At 42.7% G+C, this 15,251-nt stretch overlaps 2 protein-coding genes and 1 non-coding gene across 5 annotated transcripts in view; 2 read left to right on the top strand and 1 right to left on the bottom strand.

Annotated features, from left to right (window-relative positions):
- The first annotated feature begins 141 nt into the window (after window positions 1-141).
- Window positions 142-214, top strand: trnak-uuu (transfer RNA lysine (anticodon UUU)). The gene has a single exon. It is a non-coding gene; the product is annotated as a tRNA-Lys (tRNA).
- A 503-nt stretch (window positions 215-717) lies between these two features.
- On the bottom strand, window positions 718-2,602 carry c14h21orf58 (chromosome 14 C21orf58 homolog). The gene is made up of 8 exons (XM_076749067.1): window positions 2,588-2,602; window positions 2,438-2,494; window positions 2,223-2,280; window positions 2,045-2,118; window positions 1,671-1,826; window positions 1,291-1,405; window positions 1,063-1,208; window positions 718-951 (listed from the first exon to the last, which is right to left on the bottom strand). The coding sequence occupies exons 1-8, from the start codon at window positions 2,600-2,602 to the stop codon at window positions 718-720; spliced, it is 855 nt and encodes a 284-aa protein (XP_076605182.1).
- Window positions 2,603-3,332: 730 nt separating this feature from the next.
- The window catches only part of pcnt (pericentrin), a 35,429-nt gene continuing 23,510 nt past the window's right edge, over window positions 3,333-15,251 (top strand). For 2 of the 3 annotated variants that reach the window (XM_076748239.1, XM_076748238.1), the window contains exons 1-17: window positions 3,333-3,540; window positions 6,956-7,132; window positions 7,611-7,742; window positions 8,674-8,823; window positions 8,945-9,873; window positions 9,967-10,326; window positions 10,694-11,096; window positions 11,381-11,797; window positions 11,879-12,097; window positions 12,438-12,533; window positions 12,697-12,816; window positions 13,058-13,304; window positions 13,518-13,597; window positions 13,722-14,019; window positions 14,377-14,477; window positions 14,657-14,768; window positions 15,009-15,135. In XM_076748239.1, coding sequence (XP_076604354.1) covers window positions 3,493-3,540; window positions 6,956-7,132; window positions 7,611-7,742; window positions 8,674-8,823; window positions 8,945-9,873; window positions 9,967-10,326; window positions 10,694-11,096; window positions 11,381-11,797; window positions 11,879-12,097; window positions 12,438-12,533; window positions 12,697-12,816; window positions 13,058-13,304; window positions 13,518-13,597; window positions 13,722-14,019; window positions 14,377-14,477; window positions 14,657-14,768; window positions 15,009-15,135 — 4,016 coding nt within the window. In that variant the 5' untranslated portion in view covers window positions 3,333-3,492. Of the gene's footprint in view, window positions 3,541-4,675; window positions 4,702-6,955; window positions 7,133-7,610; window positions 7,743-8,673; window positions 8,824-8,944; window positions 9,874-9,966; window positions 10,327-10,693; window positions 11,097-11,380; window positions 11,798-11,878; window positions 12,098-12,437; window positions 12,534-12,696; window positions 12,817-13,057; window positions 13,305-13,517; window positions 13,598-13,721; window positions 14,020-14,376; window positions 14,478-14,656; window positions 14,769-15,008; window positions 15,136-15,251 lie in introns of those variants that run through there. The other variant, XM_076748240.1, reaches the window with a different exon arrangement.

Raw genomic sequence — 15,251 nt, 5'->3', positions numbered from 1 at the left:
TTTAATTTGCTTGGGTAGCTAGCTAACGTTAGCTACAAACAGAACATTGTAACGTTATGAAACCGGAGAAACCTCTAAGCAGTATGAAACATTTCACATTATGTGAAATTCTAAAAAGGCCCTCAAAACAATTCGTGCAGAGCCCGGATAGCTCAGTCGGTAGAGCATCAGACTTTTAATCTGAGGGTCCAGGGTTCAAGTCCCTGTTCGGGCGATAGTGTTTTTTGTTCCTGTCTACTTTTCTTCGTACGATTATGGCTCGCCATTTCCATATTTCGTCTGCTGGAACTAATCGCGGCAGGGTATTTCTATCTTTACAGAAGGCCAGTCGCGTCCCGTCATCTCCATCTTGATTAGCGAGCATATGAAAAGTAACGTTATAGTCTAATGTGCAGTAGTGAACGCTATCTGCTGTTGTTTGTCTTCCATCCACACGATATACTTCAGAATATTTCGAGGATCAGCAAATTGTCCATCAGATTCCATTAGTGCACGTGCTGCAGTGTGAAGTTTCTGGTTGTTTCTAGGATTCTTATGATTGACCTGCTTTTGTGTCCTACGCATCTTTGCGTCAGAGACAACAGAGGACTTTCAGAGCACAATCTTTCTGTAAATACACACACAAAAACAAATTAATGTATTTGACAGACAACAGAATAAAACAATTCTCTATGTATGTACATTAGCACATAAAAGTATACCTGGTGTTAGTGAACCTTACACGTTGACTGGTGGGAGTGTAAAGGGAGCTGTTGCATGGTGTATGGAGGGTAGATGTCCCTCTGCTTGTCCTGCTTGGGCAGATGGAACTCCTGGTAGCCATGTAGGGTGGCTGATGGGAGGCAGCTGTGCTGCTGCAGGGTTAGGAACACAGTGATGATGATGATGGACAGCACTTCTCCTTGGTTTGACATCTGGTCTTACAAAAATAGAGTTGCCCTGGTAACTGTCCTGGAAATACAGATGTGGGACTTTGCTGAGAGACACAGATGACAATTTTATAAAGGACCAGTGTTGAGACTCTGTTCTGATGAGTCAGAGAGTGTGCATGTTTATATGTACCTGCTCAAGATATGCAGCTGGGGGTGCCCAGTTACTTGGCCCTCCAGGTAGTGACAGGGTCATAGGAGGCATGGCTTTAAGCATCATGTTGTGCATTATGATCTGGTGCATCTGGGCATTTTGCATCAGCATCAGTTCCACCATATCTATAAACAAATTGCACATACATGCACAACATGAATACAGGGAGAATCAAAGCAAGATAGATTTCAACTTACTGTTGCATACCCTCTTTAATGCTGCCTGAACGTGGCGCAGGGTAGGGCTGGGGTGGGGGAAGCTGAGTAATCAGAGGTTGCTGTTGTGGCAACTGTTGTATGATGGTGGCAGGCTGCTGGGGTAGCTGCAGAAAAAGAAAGCAAGTCAGTGGATAATAATTACGCCTTTTGCATATTTAATGTGCACTATACTTACACTATACTTGAACTCACTGCGAGTGAGTCTGAATAGCAGTGTCAGTATAAATATATAACGTGAATGGAAATGGATGAGCAAAACAGAGGATAAGAAGGGGATCAGGCAGAGGAAAAGAAGATCAAATACACTTAACAGAGTAACAGATCTGGGGGGGTTGGGGTGTTTTTGAGATTAAATGCTGAGTTTCTCACTCTCTGTTGGATGATGTGTGGAGGCAGAGGCAGGGCCGGCTGGTAGAGTGGGAGTGGTGGAGGTGGCTGAGGGGCCATTAAGAAATGTGACTTGTATGGTCTTTGTGATCCTCCCCAGGTGTGAGGTCTGTGGAGGTCCTCCAGCATGTGCTGCTCCTACACAGAAGATACCAAATATGAACAAAATGCAACAATTACACACATCTCAAAATGTCAAAAGACTAAATGATTAAGATATTGATCAACTGCTCTAAGTTATTGGGGATGTCATCTTTCTCTTGCACTAGTTATGTCAGAAAGTTAGTATGTTAGAAATTATATTAATGAATTAATAAATAACAACATGTATGTGTGCAAAAAAAATGTGTACAAACCCTGAGCTCTTGCAGTAGCTTCTGCTTCCGCTTCAGTGCACGGTGCAGTTGATCAAACTGTCCATCATAACTCCCTGAACAGACAAGGTCACGTTCTCAGAAACAACTCTCCTGACTTTTCATTTCCTCATGCCTGCCTCCTCTATGTGCTCGCATGTCTTGTTTTAAAGTATCTTACTTGCAGACTGGGCAGATTCTGCTCTGTCATCCATATTGTGCTTTTTGTTTTCCAGTCTCTAGAAATGCAAGTGAGGAATATCTCTTAAAGATTTTGACGTCAGTAAAGCAGAACATAAAGAATGCTGATTTATTCAACAGAGAATATGACCAAACTAAATAAAGTTTAAGCAATATCTTTACACCTGACAAATTGCAGATGAGCTTCTTACTTACCTTCTCCAGCAGTTTGTGTTTGAGCCTTGTTATCTGATCAATCATAGAAGTGCCATGCTAAAAAAAAAAGAAAAAAAAAGAAAAAAAAAAAAGACATGAACATGTGTTATTGTCATACATGGAAATATATGCCTTTAATATCTAATTTACCTGAAGTCTTGGCATTTGGAGTCACACAGACTTTGTGTACACCTGTGTGTTTGAGGCAAGACTAAAGCCAGACAGTGGTTTCCACAGGATACTGTTAAACACTGGATCCTAACCATGACTTGCATAACTACTTGGTTTCTATGCTGAGAGAGGCAAGAGAGAGTGAGACTTTCAACATGAAATAATAGTAACACATTTGTTCAGCCACACTTATTCTTCTGATTTGTAGTTTTTAAATGAATAAAAGTTAGACAGAAAGGTCCTGCTTGGATATATTTTCGGGTAATTTGATCTATATATAAATAACTAGATAGATGTGTATATTTATTAAAGATATCCTACACTACAAAGGAATACACTTGTCATGGATTGAATAGATGTAATCTGAATGGTGTTAACCTTTCGTGATAGTTTTGTAAGTCGTCATCAATAAGGTCGATCTATTACCATTTAAACTCTTGAGTCAGTAGAGATTCCTTTCAAGCCAGAAGTGAACGGAGGCATAAGTTTGTATTTGCTTATTCTGATTGGCTACAAGTGCCGTCAATCCAAGATGGCTACTTGACACGGCCATTTCATTGGTGAACTCGACTTCAGTTTTCACTGACACTCAAGTTAGGAAGTGGTTTCTTATGTGTGCGGGAATATATTTGAGCGACGCGAACCCCATTGGCTGAAGATACAGAATGTAAGGATTTGATTGGTCCGTTCATCCATGGGAACTCGATAAGGGCGGAGTTGAAATGACTTGGCGGCCATATTGAATATTATCTGTTGACAGTTGTGTCTCAGGAAGCTCAAAGATTTTGTTTTTGCTAACTTATGCAAAGTGAAGGTCTGCTGTGCTTTTCGGTTGAGTTAGGACGTATGTCCTAAACTTTTAATAGTTTAATTTAAACCAAGAGATGGATGAAGATGAACGGCAGAGGAAACTAGAGGCTGGGAGAGCTAAGGTTTGTTGCTAACATTTAACGTACGCCAATACTGAATGCTAGCACTGAATGCTAGCCAACTCTTTTGTCATAGCTTTGCGTTTGTCCACCGCGAACTACACCCGCCTGCAAAGTTATTGTATGTTTTGTTTGTCGTTGCTTAGATTCCATTTGCCCGTTTAACTGCAGGCACTCGTAACTTCATTCGTTTGCCGCGCATATGCCTCGTGTTAGTCATTAGCTGAGGTTGCATATAGCTAGAGATAACAATAACATTCATGGAGGAGGTTAATCGGCTAATGAATTGAATCACTTCGTATACACTTGAGGTCCAGCAAAGACAGAGGGATGCCCTCTTTTGATAAAGACGAGAGAGATTTGTTTCTAAATTGTAAAATGTATTTTTTCACGTACATGAAGGTGTTGAATTTCAGCTCTGCAGGTGCATCCGATGTTTTCGCCAGAGTTTCTTTTTAACTTCCATGAAGTTATTGCTTATTGTTGCATTTGAACAAAATATGCTTTTCGCAATCCAATGTACAAGCGCATTTCTCAACATCTACCAACATAGAGAAGCTATTTTACAGCTATAAAGAGTGTCTAGAAGAAATCTGCAAGTTTATTGAAGGTATTGTGGCACAGTATGGAAAACACAATAGACTCTTTGTTATGAAAACGTTCTCTGAATCCTAATGTCAGTTGTTTGATCCTGGCTATTCTTATAATGCTCTTTTTTAGCTTTAGATGTAAAGTTATATTTGGGTGACGCAAGAACTGATGGCACATATAATCACAAGACATGCAGTATCCCCTATGGCATTGTTTTTACCCGTTTGTGAAAAACTGCTGCTGTGATGTTGCTGGAATAGAAAAAGCAAGCAGCTGTTTTTACTTCAGTGGGAGGTCATATTAGTAATGGACTTATAATCAGGAATGGCCAGCCTTGTATTGAAACCAGGCCATGTTGTGTAAAAGCTAGATGTATAACTAGGTCACATTTTTAGAGTGGCTGATTTTATTGAATTCCTAATGTGTTTTGTTGTTTAATTCTAGCTCATGGTAGAACATATCAAAACATATGGTTGGCACTTTATTATGATGTATAATACTTAAGAAATAACTTAATTGAACCACTGGTGTTCCCTATAACAGAAATCCTCCAACATGCCCCGCAGCCAGTCGGTAAGTATAGAAACTGGTGACTGGCAGAGACATTGACTTCTGTCCTTGCACTGTGGGTTCCTGGAGATTATTTTTTATGTTTTCGTTCTTCTTGCTTTTCCTCTGGTTTCTCTTGGGTGGGCAATCAGGGATTTCTTCTGCTTTTCTGCACTAACATGACTGCTTTCAGTTGTTGAGATTTAAACCCACTGCTCTGAAAAGAACGAGTCAACACTAATGATCAAGACTGTAAACCCCAAAGGACATGTCTGTTATACCCACACAGCTTGCATCCACTGTCATGCTGGTTGCAGGCCATCAGGTGGTGCAGTGAGCCCGTGAGATTTGCTGAGGTTGAACATGCTGCACTCACGTCTCTCACATGAATGGTGTTGCTATGGCAATGGAGTACTGTCAGTTGCCTTTACTGTATTTTGCACATTAGAAAGCTCGGATTTATTTGCTTCACTGAAAGCATGGCACATATGTACACAAATTACGCACAGACAAACACAAATCCTGTGAGACGTCTTGTGCTCACATTGTTGAGAACACAATAGTGGCATTCAATCGTCCATTTAGTAGCATCTGATGTGGCCACAATAAGCTCCAGACAGTCGGTTAGTCAGATTCTCAGCGGTGCAGAAGTGGCCTTGGGCGAAACACAGCTCATCTGGCTAATGTATCTTTCACATGTCATGTGTGTTGTGGCAGGCGGAGGTGGTGAACAGGGTGATGGAAGTGATGCACAAAAGCAGGTGAACGATGTGAAAAGAGAATAGATTTAAATGTGGCGGAGCTGAAGAAATGATCGTTTAAAGCAAAGGTTTTAGGGGTCAAAGGAGGAAGATGGCGTGGTTGAAGATGCATTGCGTGGCGCTAAATGGGAGCACAAAGCAAATACAGTGTGGCTTTATGACCGGGCATGTACCGTGTCGTCAGAATAAACATAGATGCACATGCACATGCAGTGTTGTCATGCACATGTATGTGAGTCATCACGCAGAGCTACAAGTAGCTCACCCAGGGCTGTGTAATCTCAAATTGAACTGAGCATGCACACTGTGATGCTGCTCGCCACACACACAACTCTGTCTCCTCCTCTCCATGTGAATGCTTTTTTCAGTCTCCACCCTCTTTCCTCAGTCTAGACACATGCCATCCCCTATCCAGAGTTTGTGCATCTCTCTGCACTGTAGCAGGGAGTTTCAGGATGAAAGGTTTGGCACAGTGCACTGTTGCCTACAGACAGCAAGATCTACATCTGGACAGTAGAGCAACTGCTCTGTTAAGGAAGAATGACAGGTCTGACCACCAGCAAGAAAGGAAGTCGATGATTGACTGTCAGTTATTGATGGAGGGCTTCATGAGGGTCCCTGTCACAATGTGAACTGCTGTAATCTGATTTTAAGCTGCTTAAAGAAGAGACCGGCTGAGAGAGAGAGAGAGAGAGAGAGAGGGAGACAGCGATAAAAAGAGGAGTGTGTTGCAAAGAGAAACAGCCTGAGGTGGATTTGTACCAAATCGGTCTCTCTGGAATTCAATCTAAATATCGTGGCTTGATTGGGATGATTTTTTTTTCACTGTGAATGAACTTCTCAGGTTCAGATTCTTGATTTTTATTTTTTTTATTTTTATTTTGAGCCATTTCATGTTTTCAGAGAGGACTTTGTGGTGCTTTAAAAAGCTCCAGTCAGCCAGTTGTTTCTGACTTCGACTTTCTAAGTGCTGGAAAATGCAAAATGACAGAGATGGATGTGCGCTCCTTTTTTTTGTCTTTTTTCTTAACCTTGTGCTGTTTCTGGTCTGCTGAGAGGTTGTCCAATGTGTGTCACTAAAATGTGCACTTCTCATGGGTTTGAAACAGCTCTCTGGAGATTTGAGAATATTTAGCATCATCACCTCATTTCGAACTTGGATACCTCGTCAGCCTATGGTGTAGTCTATTTCGGGTATGAGTTTGGGATTTCTTCTTGCTTCGTTGGGCACTGTCTTTTTTTTGTTGCACAACTCTGACTCATCAAAATAAGGGCTGCCTATCTATTTTCTCTTCCACAGCAGAAACTGTCAACAATTTGCACACGTGTGCATTTATACTTTGGTTGATTTCAGGATGTTGTTTTGATTACTTTTTCATTTTTCAACTGAGGAGATAAATCTGGACTCTGGCTCTATCTCACCTTTGACCCCTGAGCTTCACCATGCTCATAGTGTGGTGGTGCTCAGTGGTCCTGACCTATGTGTCCATCTACCTCTCGCTGTCCTTCCTGCGCAGCTTGCTAGCTTCCGACAGAAGCGGGCGAAAGGCGACAGTTCGGGGGCGGCGAAAAAGACGCAGAAGAGGAAGGGCCAGACTGTCTCGCAGAATGACAGCACAACGCAAGATCGTCACGTAGAAGCTACACTTTCTTCAGCCAATGACGCGCAGTTGAACAGCAAGACCAACCATGAGGTACACCAGACAACAGACTCATTCAGCAATAGAGTCACAGAACAGATGCAATAAATACATTTTTTTTTGTGGAAATCTATATATTTAATGTAAACAGCTGGTCGTTTTCATCACTCATATTTCTTTATTGCATGACATCACTCAGGGCTGTTCAGGGGTCACACTGGCTGACCTCCATCATTTGTTTAATTTTGCTCGCTCACTGTATGCTTTAACAAGTGGTCCGTGCCCCCTGTTCGGTAAACATATATTAGAGAAATGGGTCACTAACCATCACGTTGCCTGTAGGCCATGTTGTCATAGCAACCTGGACAGGATTAACTGTGACACTATTTACTGCCTTTTTTTAAAGGAAAAGTTCACCCACACCCATTAGATGTAAATGCATCTTGGTGGCACTTGGATTGCATTTTCTTTACATTGTTATCAGGCAACGTGGGGAAAATCGTCTTAATTCTAAAAACGTTTAATCCTTTAGGAACCCCAGAAGCCAGAGAAGTCACCTCTTCCTCAGGAGGATCAGCCCCCCACCCTGGAGCACAGCCTGTCCCCTGCGGAAGATTTTAGAGAAGAGGAGCTAGTTGCACTCACCGGAAAAGAGCAGCTCAAGGTATCCACAGTCAATGATTAAGCATTTTTTAGTTGGATAATATCATTTTTCATACTGCACGTTGAAGCATCTGGCTAAAGCAGTTTTTTTTCATGGGTCCCAATTCAGTAATTTTGTGTCTTCTCAGTAGTTCCTTTTGGCTTTATGTGGTTGTTGCTGATAAAGACTCAACTAGACTTAAGTATGACTCAAAAAAGGAGATGGGTTTAATGTCATGAATGCATACTTTGCATTATAATCCCAGGCTCTGAATTCACACAGTGGAAACTGGGCTGTAAAATGATTATTTAAATCAGTGTTCCTTTTTGCATGCCATGTTGCAGTGTGTTTGGAATTGTTTGGTCAGATGGATTAATTTGCCTTCATGCTTTGTTTACTCATAAGACAATGGGAGTCTTGTAATGGTGTGTGAATTTGTGTGTCTGTGTTCTGTGTCATCTCCAGCCCATGGGGAATGTAACTCGGTCTGCTGTGTTTTCAGATCAGTGCAGCCATGCAGAAAAGCATAGTTCATCTATATTATCTGTGTCTGTGTGTAGAGGAGTTAAAACATGGTATTTCAAGTTGTGGAAATGTTGCATGAATTCAGAGCCAAAATTAGCTTAACTATAGTGTCACATAACGTTTTATGTTAAATTTTAGAAGTCTTAAAATATTATGGGGTTTCTCTTTGATACAGTGTCCTCTGATACTGTAGGCAAATAGTATTCTGTCTTTTTATCAACAAAGAAATTTGTCTGTTTCTGTATTCTAATTGTCATTTAAAAGGTTTGGGTACTCAAGTAGTCAGTGGTTTTTTGGACAGCTTAAGGTAGAAATGCATGCTACAGTATAACCTCAAAGTGTGCTGCTCTTCACCGTAGAAAAGCATATGTGATTGTGTTTATGTCTGTGCTTGTGAAATTGACCCATACTTTTATAAAACTTACAGCAGCTGCAGCAGGCTGTGGAGACGCGTAATGAGATCATTGCGAGGCTCAGCTCCAAACTGCAGGATGCCCTGGCCAGTAGAGACCAGGTACAGCTGGAGGCGCAGTCACTTGCTGGGCAGATTCAGGCGCTGCAGAGACAGCTCCAGCAGGTAAGTGCCACTCAAAACTAAATCTGTGACAGCACAGGATTATTGTTGCGTAAAAATATACACTGAACTATTCATATGCACTGCAACTGAACTTGACTTCTCTGAATTGTCTTTCACACAGACCAGTGTAGAGTTTCTGCGCATCAAAAGTCAGTCAGGAGCTGAAGTCCTCAATACTCAACAACAACAGCATCAACATGGCCATTGCTCCAAAGCTGCAGACATCAGTCATAAGGAGGTACCATCAGGGGAATCAGGGAGTGCAGGACCTGGCTCAGAGTCAAGTGTTGAAGTCTTTAGCACTGACAGTGAGGTAGACACTATTCTGCACAAACTGAGGGCTGAGCTTGAAGAAGAAAGGGAGAACAGCCAACGCATATGTGCTGAACTAGCTGAGGAGATGGAGAAACACCAACATGTGCTTTCTTTACTGGAGGAGGAGAAGAAAAGCAGGGAAGAGGAGCGAAAGGAAAGGGAGGCACAACTGCAAGACCTCCAGACCCAGTTAAGCTCAGTCCAAACTCGGTGCCTTGAGATGGAGCAGTACAAAGCGGAGAAGGAGAAGCTGAACAGAGAAGTGCTGGAGCTGAGGAAAAGGCTTCAGGAGGAAGAAGATGTGGAGAGGAGATGTAGTGAGGAGGTGGCCAGGTCTGCCCTTTGTGTCCAGAGCCTTAAGGAGGAAAAACGGAGGCAGGAGGAGGAGGTGCAGAGGCTCAAAGACGAGCACAGAGAAGAGGTGGAGAGAGTCAGGCAGCTTTTGGAGGAGCGGGAGAAAGAACTGAAGTTTAGAGAGGAAGAGGTGATGGGACTCAAAGCCTCCAAAAATCGGCAGAACCAAGCTAAGGCTGGTTTTAGTTATGATGAAAGGTTTAATGTAGATGAGGACAATGTGGACAGTGGACCTGATCAGGACGCCATGAATGTATCAGTGCCTGGGGATATTCTGATGGAGCGCTACTTATCCTCAGCTCCTCTTGCACACTCACAATCTTCAGTGGTCAATGAAAGCTTTGAACATTGCAGTCAGCTGGACATCTCTGCAGACTACAGGTTAGAGAAATGCTATTTCTGCTATCTGTATGAGTGTTTGTGTTTTACAGGCTAGTTAAATCTACTAATTTGTCTCTGTGCCTCTCCTCACAGCTTTGAACTGAACAGTGAAGTGTTGGGAGATGAGCCTCTGTTATCGATTTCAAACCGTTTCCCCGAAGATAACGACGACCTCCACAACAGTTCTAGCCCACGCTGCTCCCCTGGCATCCCTGTGGCTGATAATTCCAAGCCTCAGCCTCTGTCTCAGTGGCTTCACAGCTCCACTTCCAGCGCGGTGGAGATGAGTAAACTCTCTGAACAGCCGTTTGAGGAGACAGACCTCGAAAAAGAACTTCTGAATCAGCAGTGTGCGGAGCTCCGTGAGGAGTTGGCTGTCAAGGACAAGGACTTGGATGTGCTAAGGGAGGAAGTTATCAAGAGTGCTGAGGAGCTGGAGGAGGCCAGGAGCAGGTACAGTAATGAAGTTAATTAGGGCATGTGATTCATTTTTTTTTCCAACTTTTCTTTGTATGACTGTTCCAGCTTATTGTGTGTGTGTTTTTTTTTATTATGTGACACATTTCGTTTTCATTGTCTCTCAGTTTACTTGCAGGATGTCTGTGCTAACTTTAGTTTTTCATTAAGTGCATTAAGTAAATGACCACTACTAAATGACCAAACTAGCTCCCCTGAATTGTTTTATTAAAGTTATCTTTGAAGCTTTTGGATAAAGTGAATTTACTTCATCTGCTAGTGTTTGTTCATGTAAAATTTATAAAAAAATATAATTAGTGACCCTATGTTTTCATTGCTTGCTCATCTGTCTTTGTATGTTCAGGTGGGCCCAAGTAACGGAAGAGCTCAGACAGGCTCTCTGGGAACTTGAAGAGGAGAAGGAGAAGAGGAAACATGTTGAGGAGGAGATGAACTTGAAAGCTCATGAACAAGACAACCTGAAGAACAAACTCAGTGCCTTAATGGAAGAAAGAGGGAAAGAGAATGCAGTACTGCTGATGGGAAAGGAAGCTGCTGAAACCTGCCTGCTCGTCCCGTCTCCCTCTCCGTCAGAGGAAGCAGATAAACTGGTAGAGGAGCTAAAGAATGAGAAGGAGGATGCGCTCCCGTCTCATCAAACACAGCAGGAGCTGCTGCTATTGTCTCTGCAGGAGATAAAGCAGGCTTCAGAATCTGCCAAACAGAGCCCAGAGCTCAGAGATGACAACCAGCTGCAAACACTGCAGGTATACCAGTATAATTGGGTTTGACTTAGTATCTTAATAGGAATGTAAACACACTAGTCTCTGCATGCAGGTTTTGTTTATTTTATGTTTTTTGAGGGAGGCAGTGGGTTGGGGTTTTTTTTCTTTAAAACCAATTCATTGTAAATGGATGGAAATGCTATTATACTGCAGCAGTTACATACTGGTGCCAAAAGGCTTCAAAGGGAGGAGGCAGTGAAGTGATATGAAAAAATGAGAATAATGTTCAAAAAGCTAAAGGAATTTCCTTTTCTTCCTTTCTCAAGGCTCGCTGTGAACGTCTCCTGTCGGAGCTCGAGGAGACAAAAGTGACGCATAGAACCACATCAGCCCTTCTAGGTCAAAGGACTATGGAGCTGGATGAAACATTAAAGGAGCTTGAAATTACTCGTGCACAGGTTCTAAATGCTCAATCAGAGGTGGGAAGATTGCAGGAAGAGCTGGAGAACAGCCAGTGCAGTCTGGACAGTGTCGAAAAAGAGAAGAATGAACTGGATTCTCAGGTTGTCTGTTTGAGACAAAACCTGGCCAACCTGGAGGAGGCCCAAGCCCAGGCAGTGCAGGAGAGGGAGCAGCACAGGAGGAAAGAAGAGGAGATGGATGAACGGATTAGAAAAATGGAACAAGTCCTCGAGGAGGAACTGGAACAGTTTGAGAACCTGCTGAAAGCCAAGGATGTTGATGTGAGATATAAAATGTCACAAGAGTTTATTTAATAACTGACTGTGAAGAGATTAACACGATACACAAACTCATTTTTACAGATGGCTGAAGAGAAGGAGAAATGGGAGGAAGAGAGACAGGAGAAGGAGAAAGAGCTCATTGATGTGAGGCATCACCTGGAGGAGCAGAGGAGGGAGAGGGAGGAGGAGGTCAAGGCTCTCCTGGAGAAGCAGGTCGTGGCTGTTGAGGAGGCTACAAAGAGGCTCGAGTCATCCCACCGACAGGAAATAAAAGACCTGATGGAGAAACAACAACGAGAGGTGGGATTTTAAAAAGCGCACACACTTCAAATACTTTTTATTTTACAGGTTTATGATGACATTCGTCTGTATGAGTCTAATGTACATATTTTGATTTATAACTCTCATTTATTTGTGTATTATATATTGCTATATATTACATGCAGTCTAACATGTTTTATTGTGTGATGCTGAAAGCCACACATCTTTTAATTGATACAGATCCAGATTCAGATTTAATATTTGTCAGCATGATTGAAATTAAAGATAAGAAGATTGTGCAGCATTAATGTTGCTTAACTTTGACAGAGTGCCTTCTAGTCTTGGAATTTCCTTTATATTTTTCTGCTTAAATTCCCAGATTTCTGAGTTGAACAATCACCTGGAGTCAGAACTGCTGAAGCGGCAGGCCACTATGGAGGAAGAACAGAAGAAACAGATCAGCCTAATCAAACAGGTATTAGGATTAATAAATCTGAATACTCACGAGCAAGCACTTCACTCCCAGTATGACACACTGCAGTGAAACCTCCCGTCTCTACGTTATGTCACTTTCTGTATTCTTTGTATTCTTTGTATTATTTTTCAGCTTCTTGTATTCCTCTTTTGTCTTCCTCCAGGTCACTGAACGTGAGCATGAGAGGATGGTTTCAGAGCTGGCTGCAAAACACAATGAGGAGCTTATTCTGCTGAGGGAGAGCATGGAGGCTGCCCACCAGGCTGAACTGCAGGAGGCCCAGGTATACTATATGTGTTGTAGTATGGAATTATTTCACAGTCAAATTCTGTTTGTGACATTGACTTGTACTCATTAGTAGTACTTAAAAGTGGTGTTTTGTAACTTTGCACCAGTTATAAATTGGTATGGACAGTAACAGTGTGAATAAGTGTGTAAAATGTAAATATAAGACAGATGCAGTTACTACAAGACTCAGGAAAAGCTCTCACACAAACCGCACCTTATGCTTTAATTTCCTCCAGGTCCAGAGGATCAGTGAGCTTGAAGCCTTGACCAGCGTCCACATGTCCCAGCTGGAGCAGCACTCCCAGGTAAACTTGCAGCAGGAGCAGGAGTCGGCTCTTAACAAGGTCCAGGCCTCCCTGAGGGAGGCATTTTCCCAGGAAAGTGCAGTACTGCAGGCCCGGCATCAGTTCGAACTGGATCAGATCAGACAGCAGAGCCACGAGCAGCAGGAGAGACTGCGTGAGCTGCACAGACGAGACATGAGTGAGTGGTTTTCAGTTGTTCAGTCACTGTTCTTTTTCATATTTGCCCTTCGGTGTACTCAACGTGTTGGCCATTATGGATGTGGGTGAGTCACCCTCATTCTTTAGAAGCTTATTCAGGATAAAGTAGAACACAGCCTCAGATGTAACCTTCAAATTCTCTGATGTGGGTGAATCTTTTCATGCGTTTTTTTTTTTTTATCTGTATGTTCAGACGAGTTGAAGCAGCAGTGGGAGACTTCTGTTGCACAGGAGAGAGGTGTCATGGAGGAAAAGCATTCCGAAAAGATTCAGGTAAAGCTTTACAAAGCATGTTAGACAAGTGTTGAGAGGCTTATTGAAGCTTTTTAACATCTGTACTGCCATTGCACTGAATATTGTGGATTTATTTCGGTTCATATTGGTCTTTTTTTCTCAGGCTCTGAGGTCAGAGTGGGATAAGGAAGCCGAGAGTGCCCAGACAAGCCTCCAAACGTCTCTCTCAGAGACCCAGAACAGCCTTACTGCCACTCAAACAGAACTCTCCAACACACAGGCCTCCCTCTCCCAGACCAATAAAGCTCTTACTGAAGCCCAGGCAGCTCTGTCCCAGACCCAGTCAGAGCTGCGGGAGTCACAGGCCAGGCTGGAGGAACTCCAGACCTCCAGTAAGGAGCAGAGCGAGAAACTAGTGGAGGAGCTGAAACAAGCCCGGGCTGACAGAGATGCAGCTGTCTGTGAGTTGGCATCCTGCTACAATCCTTCCAACCTCCCATCCTCACTCAGAGTGCATACTTTACCACTAAGGCTGCACAATCCTCTAAATTCATTATTTTAATAATGGACACTCATCAGAACTTAATCTGTATCTTCCATGTCTAAGGAGAACAATACGTACAATAGACAGTCATGCTGACTGGCTGATAGCAATTGTGATTTTGAAGACCTAATTTCATTCTACCAATAGTAGAATTAATAGAATGATGCTAATTTCCAAATCATGGCCACTGAGTTACTTCTTATTCAATGCATTTTGTGTTCTAGTTTATATAACTTGTCGTTGCTTTGCTCACTCTGTGGTAAATGCTGATTAGGTGCTAAGGAGGAGTTGATTTCTAGACAAAAGGCAGTGCTGCAGGAGAAAGAGCAGCAAGCACTCCATCTAGAGGAGAGGGAGCAGCAACTGCAGCAAGAGGTGGGCCACTCATCACGTGCACATTAACATGGAGCTAAATTGGCATTTATTTCTCATTTCAATACACAGGTTGTTCCTTTGATTAACAGAACTTAATATTATTATGTGTTATTTTGTAGACGTTTCAGCCCAGTATACAAAACAATGAAAACTTACAGTTTGTCTTCTCTGTGAACCAGGTTTTGCGCCTACAGGAGGAGAAGGCCCAGCTAAAACAGAGCTCAGAACAAGAAGTCGGTCAGCTGTGGACCCAGCTGGAGAGCATGAGGGCTAGTCGCCAAGAGCTGGGAGGTGAGATTGATTCACCAGCCTGGAACCTGACAGTCCTGTGTATTCATTTACTGCTTTTATTTTGATACTCACAGTGCAAATATTCAGAATTAAACAAAAGTACAAGTTATATAAAACAATGGTTCTTGTCTGTGGTGCGATATGACGCAGAGGAGAAGAAACCTGCACTCCGACATCCGCTGCATGTGTGTATTTCCAGTTACTGTGTTCTCACCTTTTTCTGTCTCTATTTTCTTGCAGAGCTGAAGGAACAGCTGCTCGCTCGCTCATCTCGTGTCGATGACATTGAGCGCCTGAAGGCGGAGTTTAATGATCAAAAACGGGAAATCAAGGAGCAGAATGAGGCCGAGCTGGAAAGCCTGAGGAGGTACAAGAGCACAAACAGCCACGCAGGCACAGATACACACAGTCTTGATGCATTTATTCTCACAAAAAGTCTGAACCTCCATTGTCTGTCCTTGCATCTTTGTTGAATTTCCTCTT

This window comes from Chaetodon auriga, chromosome 14 (assembly GCF_051107435.1).
Source record: "Chaetodon auriga isolate fChaAug3 chromosome 14, fChaAug3.hap1, whole genome shotgun sequence".
Lineage (NCBI taxonomy): Eukaryota > Metazoa > Chordata > Actinopteri > Chaetodontiformes > Chaetodontidae > Chaetodon > Chaetodon auriga.
This window is presented reverse-complemented; position numbering and strand designations above follow the sequence as displayed.